The following is a 16,046-nucleotide window of genomic DNA, read 5'->3' on the forward strand; positions in this document are numbered from 1 at the left end:
GCCTGCTTGCAAGGCAGGCGCTTATGTCGCTGAGCTAAATCCCCAGCCCCTAATTTGATTTGATTTTGATAAGACTTTGTTTTACTTACTACTTAGTGCTACTTGGAATTGAACCTAGGGGTCTTTGTACTGAGCCGCATCCCAAGTCCTTTTTATTTTAATTTTTTGTTAATTTGAGACAGGGTTTAAGTTGCTAAATTGCCCAGGCTAGACTTGAATTTGCAATCATCCTTCCTCAGCCTCCCAAAATGCCGAGATTAGAGGTTTGAGTCATGATACCTGGCTAGACACTATAAATACTTTTGGGGTTTATACTTCAGTGACTTCCATTAGTTTGAAGTTTTAAAGATAGCACCTTTAAATCATAAAAGATACTTTCATTCATTCGTTCAGGTTTTTTTAGTAGTAGTATATGTTTGCCTTTAAATAATACAGTTGTTCTGGGGAATTCGTGTATGTACATACCACATTTTAATCTTTTTTAGTTACCCTTATTTTCCTTTCCTTTGATCTGTAGATCCCCTTCCCATTTGGAAAATGTCTGCTTTCCTATTTCATATCATCCTTCTCCTATTTTGCTTTTTATTTATACTTTGGCGTTCTCATATAAAAGAAACAATGTGATATTTAAGCTTCTGTGACTGATTTATTTCACTTACCATTATGGTCTCAAAGTACCTCCATTTTCCTCTGAATGCCTCAAATCTACTCTTTTTATGGCTAAGTATTACTCCATTGTGTGTGTGTGTGTGTGTGTGTGTGTGTGTGTATATGTGCCACATTTTCTTTATCCATTCATCTGTTATGGGTATGTAGACCACTTTGAAGGTTTAGCTGTTGTGAGTTGTGTTGCTATAAACATGGGCATGTGTGTGTTAGTGTAGTCTGGGTTGAGTAGAATTATAAATTTTAATCTTTGGATGAATCTGTAGTGATCCTCATAGTGGTTGCACTAGTTTGCAATCCCAACAGTGTAAAAGGGCTCCTTTTTGAGGTTTTGGCAATTGCTATTCTTTCAGAGTAAGATGGAATCACTGTGCTGTTTTAATTTGAAGGTTTTGTGTGTGTGTGTGTGTGTGTGTGTGTGTGTGTGTGTGTGTGTACCAGGAATCAAACAGGGTCTTGCACTTGCCAGGCAGGTGCTGTGCTGCTTAACTGCATCCTTAGCCCCTAATTTGCAGTTCTTTAATGGACAAAAATGTTGAACATTTTCAAAATGTACTTATTGGCGATTTGTCCATTCTGTCGGTCCGCCTGTCTTTGTTTTTTCTGAGACTGGGTCTCACTGTGTAGCCCAGGCTGGCCTGTAACTCAGTGGCGATTCATCCGCCTCAGCCTCCGAGGAGATGGGATTACAGGCATGAGCCACCATGTGCAGCTCATCCAGTTGTATTTTTTGTCTTGAGAAGTTTCTGTTCATTTTGGTTTTTTATTTTTGGTGATTAGTGCTCCATTCAAGGAGTGGGTGGCAAGATTTTTTTTCCTGTTCTATAGATTATCTCTTTATTCTTTTGGCTTTTTCACTGTACAGAAGCTTTTAAATTTGACATAAATCCAATGGTTGATTCTTGCTGTTTTTTCTTGCATAGTTGGGGTTCTGTTCAGAAAGTCTTTGTCTATGCTTGTGTCTTCCAGAGGTGTTTTTTGGTGGTCTTGTTTGAGACAGTGTCTCACTAAGTAGTTGAGTAGTTGGTCTTGAACTTACTGTGTAGCCCAGGCTGGCCTCCAACTCACTTGCTTGTTTTTTAAAGCTTTGTTAACTATGTGTAAACATTTTTTGTTTGTTTATATAGAATTTAAATATTATTTTTTCTCTTTAGAAACTTCTGGTTTTGTGGATAAACTATTTGAAAGCCTCTATACCAAGAATTACCTTCCACCTTTGGAACCAGTTAAGCCTGAGCCAAAACCACTAGTCCAAGAAAAAGAAGAAATTAAAGAAGAGGTAATATGAAATTTTTATTTTGCTTCTGGGAGCTTATTAGGTTTTATTACCAGTATTCCTAGTTGGAAGATGAGCTTCATAGAAGTAGTTATCTATTAATTGAAGTTCCTGGGCTTAGAACATGGTACAGATACTTCATCAGGGTTTTTAGTTCCCTGGGCTTGCAGAATTGGAAAATTTTTTATTTTACTTTATTTGTTTTTAGTACCAGGAATCAAACTCAAGACCTTGCACTTGGCCAGGCAAGCTCTTGTGCCACTGAGCTAAATCCCCAGCCCTCGAAAATATATTAGGTAGCTTGTGTAGGCATCATAGAGACATTTTAAGTTCCTATGATATTGAAAAGTTCAATAAAATATTATTTAGTGACTTCTAGAAAAAAAATTACAAAAGCTTAACTGAAAATAATAATGAAAGTGAAAGAGAAATTAGTAGGTAACATTTTCATGAGTATACGGGGATCAATACTCTTTTTACCATAATTTTTAAAAAAACAATTATAACTAGATGTGGTATGCGTGCTTGTAGTCCCATGCTGAGGCAGGAGTATAGCTGTGAGTTCTGGTCTATGTAGAAAGTTGAAAACTAGCCTGAACTGCATAGCAAGACCTTGTCTTGAACAAATCAAAACAAAATGTGTAATTATAAACATCATTATTAGCATTGTTCAAAAATATAATTATTAGATGACAAGCTAGTTTAACCAAGATGGAAATTTTGCAGGGTTCACTGGTAGTTCCATTAGATGACACAGTGTATGGTAAGACTGGATTTTGTATCAGGCTACATAAGTTAAAATAGCTTTTATATTAGAAAAATGAAGGCTCATAGTATGTGGGATTAAAAGATTTTCTATACAAACATTACGTAGTTCCTAGGCCAGTGTCTGGCAAATAAATGTAAACTATTACACAGAAATCTTTTCCAACATTTGCTTTGATTAATTTTGTTCTCAAGACTAAATGAGTTTTTAAAAAATTTTTAATTTGGAAATAATTTTAAACCTTGCATAAAAATTACTAGAATACTACTCAAAGCATCCATGTGACATCTGCCCTAAGTATGTTAATTGGAGATGGCCCTGATCTCTTTACATGTTCACACTTGCAGCTTTTTTTCCGAGTCATTGATAGTAAGTCATATGCATAATGGCTCTTTACTTCTGAATCTTTGTTCATTTCCTAATGATATTCTCTAACTACAATACCATTATTTCAGTAAATTAATTTATGAGACAGGCTCTCACTATATAATGCAGGTTGGCTTCAGTAAAAGAAAACAAAATGTGGCTATATTATATTCGAGATTAACTGAGACAACTGTCACTTTGATACCGTGCACTGTGTTCTTTTTAATCCCAGCACTAGGGAGAGGCTGAGGCAGGAGGATTGTACATTTGAGCCCAACTGGGTGTGATGTTACACATCTATGATCCCAGCACTCTTATGTAGTCTCAGTACTTAGGAAGCTGAGGCTGGGGAAATCACTTCAGGTTTGTGACCAGTCTAGGCTATTGAGTGAGTTCAAGTGTTCACATCCAGCCTAAAGAACATTTTGAGATCCTGTCACGAAAAGAAAAGGAAAAGGAAAAGAATAAAGTGGAAAGCTGTTTGGGCAGTGCAACAGGTTTTCCAGACTATGTCTCAAAGTAAAAAAAGGGCCTGGGATCTAGCTCTCAGCACAGAAGTTATTGAGTCCTTTTAATTTTGAAACTCTGAAAAATAGCTAGTATGAACTTAGGTCACTTGATACTGTATGTTCCTTGTTTGTAAGATTTTATATATAACTTATGAGTAATTTCTGACCTGAGTAACAGTTTACATAATTATGCATAAAATAAATGTGATTATTAGATAATGTAAGCAGAAGTTTTTTGTGGCACATATCATTGCCTTTTTCTGGTCTTGATCTGTTGATACAGTTGCACAGAATAGGTATGAAACAAATCTAAGAATTAACCATTTTAACTTCCTTCCTTGGTCCTCAGCTGCATTATATCATTAGTTATTTTTTAATTGGACTCTTGGCCACAGGGGGATCCAGAGGAGAGAATTTGGATATTAGTGCAACTCATCCTGGTGTTGGAAAAACAACAGAAGACATATGCTATGATTTATGAAGCTCAATGTATTAATTTCTGTTTTATTTATTCCTCTCACTGTCCTAAAATTTTGTTTTGTGAAGAAACTCAACTATTTGTCCCGGGCAGTGTTTTTCTGTTTAGCTGATTGCATACCAGTGGATTAATACATCCTTTGTATTTCTTGTAAATTTGTAGAGAATGATTTTTAAGTAGTGTGATTTTATAGTGTTTGTTGGTGACATATGGTTGCCATATTATGACTCCACTTTCTGTTGCCTGAGTTTCATTAAATTGTGATCTCTTGGTTCATTGACTCACTTTTTGATATAGAGTTGCAATTGAGCTTCTCCATTAGGTGGGAGTTTAATTTTTAAAATGACTTTCACATTTGTCAAGTCAAGGCTATATAGATATCTGATTTGAAAGCAACTTTTTAAAAGGTAATGAAATCACTGGTTCTCTTTTGGTCATTCTCTGGTCATTCTTCATCTGAAAGAAGCCTTAAGATTTCTGTTAGTTCCAATGTAACTTTTCTACACTTTACATGAAATACTTAGTTTTATGTAATTCATTAAGTTAGCAGTTTATGTCTGAATCTTTTTCTGTAAAATCTAAAGTCCTATTTGTGTGCAAATATCTTTTTATGATAAGTAACATATGAAGTGTTTTACTGTATGATACTTAATGATTTGCTATTTCTGCTATTCAGTTTAAGGGATGAATTGCTTATTTCTTTCCTACACTACCTTTGTCTGCCTTAAATTAACATTTAAAAACTAATAAACTTAATTTGATCATTTCTTCGCTTTTCCTGTTGGAATGTTTTTAATTTTTATTTTTATTTTAAAGGGGGTAAAATTAAACACAACAAAACAGAACAAAATAGAACATAAGAAAGCAATGAAAGAGCTATAAATTTCAAAGCTAGATGACCTGAGAATCTTCACTATCATATTGTCTCTTGTTTTCTTCCAAATAGTTGTCCATATCTTTGCATATAGAGAATTCGTACAAAGCAACATAGTATAAAACTGATCTAAACAGAATGAGAAAGGTGTTTTAGGTCTTCAAAACCAGACGATAGAGAAGTCACTAGTGGCTGTCATAGAGTTTCTTGTTCTCTTCAAAACAGCTGGCCACCCTTTCATGTATATTGAAGTTCAATAAAACAAAACAGGCAGCGAGGAGGGGTTGCTTGGTTTCCTGCTGCTCCAGGTCCCAGCATGGGGCGAGTCCCTGTATTGCCGCTGGTTCCTATCCTGGGCCACTGGAGCCTGCCAGGCTCACAGCTGCCCATCAAGCGGGGAGAGGTTGTTTGGTTTCCTGGCACTCCATGTGCCAGCATGGTGCGGGTCCCAGTAAATGCTGGTGGCTCCCGTCCTTGGCCATCATAGCCTTCCTCGCTCATAGCCACTGGGGGGGGGAGTTGTGTGTGGGTGGTTCCTAGCCGTTTCTTTCTAATGAATTGACCATTTCACTGCCCAAGTTCTGAAATGGCCAACAGACCGTAGAAAAACATCTCTTTAGGCTCCTGCTTCAAACCAACAGCGTCAGGAAGCTGCCAACTTTGATTCAGGGCCAGTTCCTGTTGGATATGATTCGACTTTTCAGTGTGACTTTTTTTTCTTTTTGGTGCACTCTTCGTGCTACATGGATTATCAGGTGGCTGCTAATACTTTACCAGAAGGCCTTTTCTTATTTCTAATGAATGTTTTCATGTAGGTATTTCAGGAGCCAGCAGAAGAAGAACGAGATGGCAGAAAAAAGAAATATCCTAGTCCCCAGAAGGCTCGTTCAGAATCTAGTGAAAGAAGGTTTGTATTTTTTTCTTTTTAAATTAGGCAGGCATTGCTAACTCAGGTATTAGTTGCTTAACAAGGACTTTAAAAGGATTTTAAGTAAAATATACATTTCGACTCTTTTCTTGTTAAACTTGTTAGTGTTACCTTCTTTCCGTTCTGTTTTTTCTCTTGTCTTCTGTTCTTTTATAAACAGTCATCATTATATGTTTTCCCCAAGAGCTCAGGGGTGGGAGCAATCTCCTTAGAGAATAATAATGAAATGTTCCATTTGGTCAGGGGTGCTCAAGAATAAAATTACCCGTAGTATTTTATATTATAAGTGGTACAGTTTTTATGTGGTATCATCAATCTGCCACCAAAAAACAAGTCTTAAAATATTTTAGGAAAGCTTTGTTTTGAGCCCTTTGTCTTTTCTAATTCTTTTTCTGCCCCTCCCTCCATATACTGGCTTCACCTTTTTAAAAAATTTCTCCCCACCCAGTGTACTTCAAGTGGGAATGTTTTTCTCCTTTTTGTATAGTGGATTAGAAGAATTATGAGCTGCTCTTTAAACTCTAGAGAAGCACAGACATGAATTTTGATAACTCCAGGAGGGTATCTCATAGTGTGGATTTGATTAAAGACTTCATTCCCTGACTTATACATGGCTTTTATATCTGTATATTATAGGACACGTGAGAAAAAGAGGGAAGATGGCAAATGGCGAGACTATGACCGGTACTATGAGCGGAACGAGTTGTACCGAGAGAAGTACGACTGGAGAAGAGGCAGGAGCAAGAGCCGAAGTAAAAGCCGAGGCCTGAGTCGAAGCCGAAGCCGAAGCAGGGGGCGCAGCAAAGACCGGGATCCAAACAGAAACGTTGGTGAGTAGATGAAATATTCTCCTAAAAGCTTTGTAATTTTTTTTTCTTTTCTGTTTTAAAAACTATATAGTTTCTCATATCTATTAAAGATAAATGTTACCTTTAATATGTCTAAATGAGGTAAAAATTGGAATTGCTCCCAAAAGCTTAGAATTGATTTTGTTACAAATATATAGCTGTTGTCTTCTCGAATCAGAGTCAAAGGAATTAGATTAAAAAGAAGCTACTCGGAAGGTATATTACATGTTTAGATTTAAGTAATTTCTTGTACAATTGATGAAAATGTTCTTTAATTCATAAAACTAGCACTGAAGGAAGAGGTTTGCCTGTATTTACTTTTTGTTTCGTTTTTTGAAAAAGTAATTGCTTTTCTGTAAGGTTGCTTAAAGTTTGTTAGATTAAAAGGAAACCAAGCACTGAAGTGCATGTCTATACTCCCGGTTTTCTGGAAGCTGAAGCAGGAGGATCACAAATTTGAGCCCTGCTCTGGCAATTTAGTGACTTAATCAGACATTGTCTCAGAATTAGCTCCCGTATTGCCAGAATGAAAAAAAAAAAAATAAATTAGAGGCTCCCAATGATTAATGATCTAAAATATTGATTTGGCAGTTTATTATTGGGTAACATTCCTATTATTAGTAGTATTTTTTTTATTTTTTTTTATCAGTACCGGGGATCGAACTCACGACCACCTGCTTGCAAGGCAATTGCTTATGCCGCTGAGCTAAATCCCCAGCCCCTTATTCCTATTATTATTGAAGAAGCCAACCATTTTTCATTCAGTGTGATTGCCATTGATACAAAAGATGATTTTTTCCTAACTTATTGGTCAAGATAGATCACATTGTGTATTGTTCCTATTTTTAGGATATATATGTGATGAGAGCAGTTTGAAAAATGGATAGCTTAGTAAATTAACTCCAGTGTTCTCATCTTTCCTGTTTTGAGCCTGTAAGCATAGTTAAGAACATAAGTGTCTGATCTGTTTTCTTGTTTTTATTCTCTTTGAAGCAGAGCACAGGGAAAGATCAAAGTTTAAGAGTGAAAGGAACGATTTGGAGAGTTCCTATGTGCCTGTGTCTGCACCACCTCCGAGCTCTTCTGAACAGTATTCCTCTGGGGCACAGTCTATTCCCAGCACTGTCACTGTGATCGCACCTGCTCACCATTCTGAAAACACCACAGAGAGTTGGTCCAATTACTATAACAATCACAGCTCTTCCAATTCTTTTGGTCGAAATCCACCACCAAAGAGGCGATGCAGAGATTATGATGGTAAAAATCCTTGTATTGTACCCAAAAGTACTAATATACCAAATATTGCATATACTGCAGACCATTTCTTTATACCCTAGATTGCGTTAAAAAGGATGAATGGGCAAGAGAATTTCTTTAGGCATATGCTTATTACTTGATTATTTAATGGTTTGGCTCCAGTAAAAGGAGTATTTAATTTTGGGCCTTTGTTAGTTTATATTTTTGTTCTTATTCAAACCGTATACCATAAAACTTGACAGATGCTAGAAATTTTAATGTCTTTGTATAAAGTTTGGTGCTGGGAATTGGTTAAGTGTGTATAACTTACTCGTTTTATGCACTGTCTTTCCATTGAGTGAATCAGTGTCATATTTTGATTTGATTTTTTATTGGAAATACTTAACTATTTTCTAAATTTGACAAAATAGAATTAATGCTAGTATGTCCATCACCTCTTTTAAACAATTACCAAATCATGAACAGTCATTTATACTCTTTCTGCACACTTTTTGTCCTATATTATGTCAAGCAAATCTAATTATAATGTTTATTTAGTGCTAGGAATTGAATCTACAGCTGTGTATATGCTAGACAGGTGCTATATTACTGAGCTGTGTAGAATGCATGTTTTTATGTTTATTTACTGTGATTATGATTTTTTAAATTTATTTTTTATATTTTTATATTTTACTTACTGTGATTATGATTATTATTTTATTATTTTTGTTTTTTTTTAATAGAGTGTCACTATGTAATCCCGGTTGGTGGTGGTTCTTCTACCTCAGCCTCCTGAGTGCTGGGAATACAGGTGTGCACCACTATGCCTAGCTTTGCTGTATTTTTAGTTAGAGCCAAATCATCATTTAAACATTTACCTCAATCCTCTGGTTTCTCAACCAGAATCCTCTTTCCCAAGGCTATCTTGAGAGTGGCAATTTCTTGTGTATTTTTTGAGGTATAGTCTATGCATAGGTACTATATATAAACAAATAGGTATGCATATTTTTCCCTTTTTTCTGAACATGTGCCAGTGTACTCTTTATATTTTCACATGATTTTTTTGATTTAGTATTTCCTGGGAGTAATTCTATAGTAATATATGCACTTCTCCTTTTTTTAAAGGCTTTTTAGTGATCAATATGTGTAAAACTACATTCAGTCTATTTATTGATGTACGCTAGGGATGTCTTTTTCTTTGGTAGCAGGAATTGAACTTATGACCATGTGCTTGGCAGGCAGGCACTGTGCTGCTGAGCTATATCATAAGCGCCCCAGGAATGTTTCTAATGTTTTTTCATTGTAAACTGTTAACAGTGAAAAGCCTATATAATGCCTACTTAAATATTTAGTTTAAAAATATATTGTTGTTTTTAATTGACACATGATCGTACATATACGAGGTAAGGTGTGACATTTCAACATATGTATGCAATGTGTAATGATCAGATCAGGATAATTGGCATGTTTATCAACTCAAAACTACTATTTTGTGCTGGAAATATTAAAAATCCTCTCTGCTGGCTATTTTGAAATATTCAAGTAATTGTTGTTAACCATAGTTGTCTTACTGTACTGCAGAACATTATAGCTTTCTTCTGTCCAGCGAAATATTTGAAACTACTATTTTACTTTCTAGATATAGAAAGAATGCTTGCTTTAGAGTAATATTATGAAAACAGATCATTATAATCAAGTCATCTAGTTCAAGGCTTTCTCCTCCCACCCCTAACCCTTCACTGAATTGTTACAGTATTTGTTTTAAAGTGTCTGGGTTTTAGGCTGGACTTGGTGGTACACACCTGTAATCTCAGTGCTTTGGGAGGCTTAGGCAGGATTCCAAGTTCCACTTAGTTGGGCAACATTGTGGTTTAGTGACATGGTCTCAAATACAATAAGAAAGAGCTGGTGCTGTAGCTCAGTGTGTCACCCCTGGGTTTAATCCCCAAGACTGGGCGGGGGGAATCTGGGTTTTTATTGTGAAAATGTAATAGCAAATAGGTTAATCTAATAACAGCTAGTAGCTTGGTCTTGACCCTCCTGTTATTTTTTATCTTAGTAAGTCATGCATAGTATAGGAAGTAGAGAATGCATTTCCTTCTATCTTAAGGCTATATTATGATTAATGGAGTAACACTAAGAAGACTTTAGACTCCATGGATAAAACTACTGTCTTATAAGTCAGAACTGTGGACAATGGGTCTTGTGCACAGCTGTCATCCCAGCACCCAGGAGTCTGAAGCAGACGGGACACCATGAGTTCAAGGCCAGCCTGAACTACCTAGAAAGACTCTGTCTCAAAACAACATAATAAATCAGAAGGGAGGGATTTATTGTATTTTCTGGACTTTAATAGGTCATAATAAAATTATTTTTTGTCTTTGCAGAAAGAGGATTTTGTGTACTTGGTGACCTTTGTCAGTTCGATCATGGAAATGATCCTCTAGTTGTCGATGAAGTTGCTCTGCCAAGTATGATTCCTTTCCCACCCCCTCCTCCTGGTCTTCCTCCTCCACCACCTCCTGGAATGTTAATGCCTCCGATGCCAGGTCCTGGCCCTGGCCCTGGCCCTGGCCCTGGCCCAGGTCCAGGTCCTGGCCATAGTATGAGACTTCCTGTTCCCCAAGGACATGGTCAACCTCCACCTTCTGTTGTGCTTCCCATACCAAGTAAGTGTATGCTGATTGAATGAATCTTTGGTAGTGAAATCTACTTGCAAAAACCTCATATCCCTTTTTAAACAGTACTTTGATTAAAAGTGTTTAAAAATAAACTAAGGATAGAATTTGAAATTCATTCCTATACTTAGATGCTGTTCTTTGCTTTTTGCCATTCATTATGGCATGATGCTATTTGTAGTATTTCCAGTGTAAATGTTGTCAGTAGTGAACAAACTTAAACTGACTTTGTTATCAAAATCTTGTTAGTAGCATTTTAAGACGTCAGAGAAAGAATATATCAATAATTTAATGATAGTCTTTAAAGAGAATCTCTTTAAAGAGAATCTCTTGGGGTATGTTGAAATAACATTTAAAAATTTTGTGGGGCTGGGGATTTAGCTCAGCGGCATAAGCACCTGCCTTGCAAGCAGGCGGTCGTGAGTTCGATCCCCAGTACTGGAAAAAAGAAAAAAAAATATGTTAAAAATTTTGTGAAAATTTTTACATGTATACACATAAATGCATTACCTACAGTTTTATTTATGATTATCAAAATTAAGCTGGTTTTCTATGATTTATTCCCTTTCTCTACTTACTTTTTGAGTTGGTTTTGTGGGAGACAACTCCAGTGATTCCCCTTGAATACAAAACCATTACTTCAACTTTGATTATTTGGAGACTTATTTCCTTATACTAATATGTGGAGAGCTGGCTATGGTATTTCCTTCTCTCTTCAACTGGCTGTAAGCATTGCAAATAAGGCTAGCAAGGTACTGGTATGAAATCTCTAAAGCTGACAATGTCCTGTTTCCTCGCATAGCTTAGTGTTGGTGTTCTTCGTAAAGGATATGAACACAGTGGGATGTTAGAGCTAATGGCTCTGGGAATGTCAACTGGGTATGAGCCTCAAGGTAAAGAGGCTATTACTCCCCAGGACACAAAAGTTTACATGTCAGAAACAAGCAGTAACCTCCTAAAACAATTCATTGCTACCTTAATTGGATTATGTAATTGATCCTTCTGTATATCTTTATCTCTGCATTTTGCAGAGATGCTTTTCTCCCCTCCTGGCTAGCCAGCTTACCTTACTCGGGTAATTCCCGCCATCCTTGCTGTTACTCATCCCTGAGCCACCCCCCTTCTTCACAAAATAATAAATTCTGGGAGAAGCCCAGCATCAGGGCCTTTGTCCGTGCATTCTCTTAGGGATTGGATATAGGACCCCTTGGCTGCCCTTAACTTGGAATATGTCTTGGTGTCTATACTCTCACCATGGGTTGCATTGGAAGTGGTAGATTGAAGTTAACTTGCTGGGATTCCAATAACGTCTCAGTGGGATTACAAATACAATCTTTTGGATAGTGAGGAAAACTAAAAAAGGATTACAATACTTGGATAACTATACTCAATATCTGGGATTACAATAGGTTTGTTTTTTGCTGAACTTCAGATGTCATTTTACCAGTAATGTGTACTTGTGGGTGGATCTTTTTATAGATAAAGATGGTTTTTGTTTTTGTTTAAACAAAAATAATATACCATCACTTCCACTAAAATGAGAGAATACTGAAGCATGGTCATTTAAAACACATTGTAACAGTTAACTTGTGTAATAGGAACCAGAAAATATGTTTTTGTTTGTGTATGTGTGTGTTTTTTTTTGAGACAGGGTCTTATTGTGTAGTTTAGGCTATCCTGGAATTTGTAGTGATCATCAGTTTTTTGTTTTTTGTTCTTTTTTTTTGTATTGGGAATTGAACTCATGATCTTGTGCTTGCCAAGCATAGCGATCATTTTGACTAAGCCTCCCCAGTGCTGGAATTACAGGCATGCTTCACCACACTCAGCTTACATTTTTTTGTTTTTTTGAGGCAGGCTGTCACTGTGTAGTCTAGGTTGGTCTTGAATTTTCTATGTAGCCAAGGCTAGTCTCAAACTGAGGGGGGATCCTTCTGCCTCAACCTCCTTAGTGCTAGGGTCACAATGTGCACCACCAAGTCCAACTAAATTTTTAAAATACAACAAAAATTATGGTATATATTTTATATATATATAGCTATAATTAATATTAAAGGCTAGTAATTTTTTATAAGTTTTTGTCATTTAAGTAGTTCTTTGCTCAGTTTTCTTTTTTAATATTTTATTTTGGATTTGGGTGTAACTCAGTGGTATAGTGCTTGTCTAGCACATATGAGGCCCTAAGTTCCATTTCCAGGACTGAAAAAAATGCAAAAGCGCACTGTATTTTGTTATAGACCCATATGAAGTACAAAAATACATGATATGGTGGCACATAGCTACAATCCCAGCACTGGAGGAGGCTGAGGCAGGAAGATCAATGCAAGTTGGAGGCCAGTCTGTTCTACATAGTGAGTCACAGCCAGCCTGAACTCTCCAGTGAGACTGCCTTAAAAACAAATAAAATGGTTGCAAAGGTAGTTTCCCATGACCCTGGGCACCCATTACAAAGCTGTCTAGCAGTGCAGTATACTCAGAGAACACACTGAAGTTAATAAAGCCAGAGAATAATACATAGATTTAATCAATAAAAATGAGCTTCTTTTGTGAATATTTAATATTGTCACATAAAGAGTGTAATTTTCAAACTCCGGTTGAGATTTTATTTTTCAGATAAGTATCTGTTAATGTAGAAAAGATGTTTCAATATAGGGACCTGTTTGTGTAAAAGTTAAACTCAGGAATATAATTTTCAAACATTTCATTACGAAAAATTTCAAGCAAAAAAAAAAAAATTGAAAGAATTATGCACTCATTATCTACCACAATTAGCATTTTATATTTTATTTATATATTTGCTGTATTTATTTGTATCATTTATTTTTCCATTTCTCTATTATTACTTGATGCTTCTCATAACACATTACAGACAATAGTACTCTTAAAATATGCTTATCATTTTTTTCTTTTTTTGAGACAAGGTCTTGCCATATAGTTCATGCTGGCTTTGAACTTCCTATGTAGCCCAGGCTGGCCTTGAACTTGCAGCAATCTTCCTACCTCAGCCTCTTGAGTACTGAGGTTATAGGTGTGCATCACCAGGCCAAGCATTAAAACATGCTTGTCATTAATCCTTTTGTAGAAATCTGAAATCCCACAAAATTTTAAATCATTTTCTACTTGCACCCACAGAGGCAACAGTGCCTTATTTTTTATCCTTACTTAAGTCTGTTCTAGAACTAAGGATGTCACTTTATTTTTTTTTTTTAAATTTTATTTAAGGAGAAAAAAAAGCAGAGAAAGGGTACAAGTTATACAGATTTACAGAAAAAAAAAATAAACACTAGGAAATCACTAGTTAATGGATTACATATTGTCATCTTAGAAATAATTGTTCAAGTCACAAAATTAAAGCTTATAAAGTGGACATTCCAACAATGATACTGCAAACAGTTCTGTTCAATGAAAGGATGTCACTTTAATTAATTATACACATCTCACAATGATTAGACCTGCATATATTGAATTCCTTAATTTTGTTCAGAGCCTGAGTAGATCTTTCAAGTATGAATATTTGAATTGCTATTGGTGCAGTGAGTATTTTTATTAGGAAGCATTAATCCTGTACCTCTCATGTTTCATAATCTGCAGGACCACCAATATCACAGTCAAGCTTGATAAACAGTCGTGACCAGCCTGGGACAAGTGCAGTGCCCAATCTTACACCAGTGGGAGCAAGACTACCTCCTCCCTTACCCCAGAACCTCCTTTATACAGTGTCAGAACGTAAGTAAATGTTTCATCCCAAAATTAGTACTGATATGGAAAAGCTAAGATGTCTTATATCAGCAGAGTGCTTTTAAAAATTATTTTATATTTTTATTGATCATATACCTATTAAAATTATACTTGTATCCATAAAGCAGTTTACTATACGCTTATGCCATCTAGCCGTATGTTAGTGTTATGTGAGAAAGGCAATGTCTTCTCTTTTGGAAAAGTCCCCTCTGACCTAAGAGTTTCAATAGTTAGCCTCGTCTGTAGGCTGTCCGTTGGAGCAACATGAAATCTTCATTTTTAAATTAATTGTGATTTTTTTGAGAGAGAGTCTTGCTGTGTAGCCCAAGCTGGCCTCAAACTCCTAAAGGGTCACTATGCCCAGTTTAGTCTTTTCTGAAGTAAGTCTATTTTGAAGTTTCTGGCTTTTTGTAAAATGTAAGGTCTGTCTCCTAAAAAGTGCCCAAAAGGTCTGTTAACCTGTTTTTAACTTGTATGCTGAAGTAAAGAACATAAAGTACATTATTTAAATTGTATTAATATTTTGTAGCATACATGTTTGACTATAGAATTTTTTTTTTAACTCTTAATGCTTTGAAAATTTAGAGATTTTCTTGTTTAGTTTACTAAGCTTTTAAGAAAAGTCCTTTCTCCAAAATGAATGTTAAAAAGGGTGTGTTGGTCGTTAAACAGGCCAGATGATGAGATTTTTCTCTTCATAGAGACAGTTAACGGTGAATGTGTTCATCCTGTATGGGAGTGTGTTTACCATAAAGTCTCCTTTGTCTTCTAAACATTTCTTCATGTCTTTGTTATGGAGAAGCAGTTGAGCAAAGTAGTTGAGCCCAGGTTAAAATCCTGATTTCTTACATAACTATCTTTGTTGACTGTGGGCAATAACTTCTCTGTGTCTCAGTTTTCTGCTTTGGAGGAGAAAATTATCCAGTAAGGTTGCTTTGAAGGATAAATAACTAGCTGGACATGGTGGCACATGCCTATAATCTAAGCTGAGGCAGGAGGATTGCCACAAATTTGAGGCCATCCTGTGCTACGGGTGAGAATCATAAAAATAAAAGAATAAATGATTAATGTGTATAAAGCATGTAAAAAAAAGCGGTATCTAGTAAACTGTAAAAATTAGTTATTGAAGTTTCTATTGTCTGCTCAAATTTGAATTTCAGCCACTGAAATCAGACCTATTATTTTCTCCTAGAATCTCTATTGTCTACTCTCCCTCAGTAACACCCAATTATCTATAATTGAGTGCTTCACATGGCTGGTTTTTTGCGGGAGGAGGGAATCTTTTTTGAGGCAGGATTTCACCACATGGTTAAAGTTGGCCTTGAACAAACTTTGTAGTCTGGGCTGGCTTTGAACTTGCAGCAGTCCTTTTGCCTCAGCCTCCTAAATGCTGGGATTACAGACATGAGCCACCATCCCAGACTCAAAAAGTTTTAAATGAAAAAAACTAGCAGTTGGGCTAGAAATAGAGCTCAGCATCACAGCGCCTGGCAAGCACAAGGTCCTGATTCCTGGTACCTTAAACAAAACAAAACAGTATAAAACTGTCTTTTTATATTGTTAAATTTAACATTGTGACTCATCTCTAAAAATTCTCCATTTGGTTTTATTTATTTGCTTGCTTTTTGTGATACTGGAGATTGGGCCCTGCCTGTATATTCTGGGCAAGTGATATATACTGAC

The 16,046-nt window shown here is 36.0% G+C and overlaps 1 protein-coding gene and 1 non-coding gene across 5 annotated transcripts in view; one reads left to right on the forward strand and one right to left on the reverse strand.

The window, feature by feature from the left end:
- Positions 1–16,046, forward strand: part of Rbm27 (RNA binding motif protein 27) — a 71,546-nt gene that overhangs the window by 16,501 nt on the left and 38,999 nt on the right. For 2 of the 4 annotated variants that reach the window (XM_063232308.1, XM_063232310.1), the window contains exons 3-8: positions 1,821–1,945; positions 5,751–5,842; positions 6,500–6,693; positions 7,705–7,968; positions 10,335–10,616; positions 14,217–14,351. In XM_063232308.1, coding sequence (XP_063088378.1) covers positions 1,821–1,945; positions 5,751–5,842; positions 6,500–6,693; positions 7,705–7,968; positions 10,335–10,616; positions 14,217–14,351 — 1,092 coding nt within the window. The remainder of the gene's footprint in view (positions 1–1,820; positions 1,946–5,750; positions 5,843–6,499; positions 6,694–7,704; positions 7,969–10,334; positions 10,617–14,216; positions 14,352–16,046) is intronic. The other 2 variants (XM_063232311.1, XM_063232309.1) reach the window with 1 other exon arrangement.
- On the reverse strand, positions 5,474–5,610 carry LOC111753736 (small nucleolar RNA SNORA2/SNORA34 family). The gene has a single exon (XR_002788531.1). It is a non-coding gene; the product is annotated as a small nucleolar RNA SNORA2/SNORA34 family (small nucleolar RNA).

This window comes from Cavia porcellus, unplaced genomic scaffold (assembly GCF_034190915.1).
Source record: "Cavia porcellus strain 051 isolate PalLab524CR breed Dunkin Hartley unplaced genomic scaffold, mCavPor4.1 scaffold_21, whole genome shotgun sequence".
Taxonomy (NCBI): domain Eukaryota; kingdom Metazoa; phylum Chordata; class Mammalia; order Rodentia; family Caviidae; genus Cavia; species Cavia porcellus.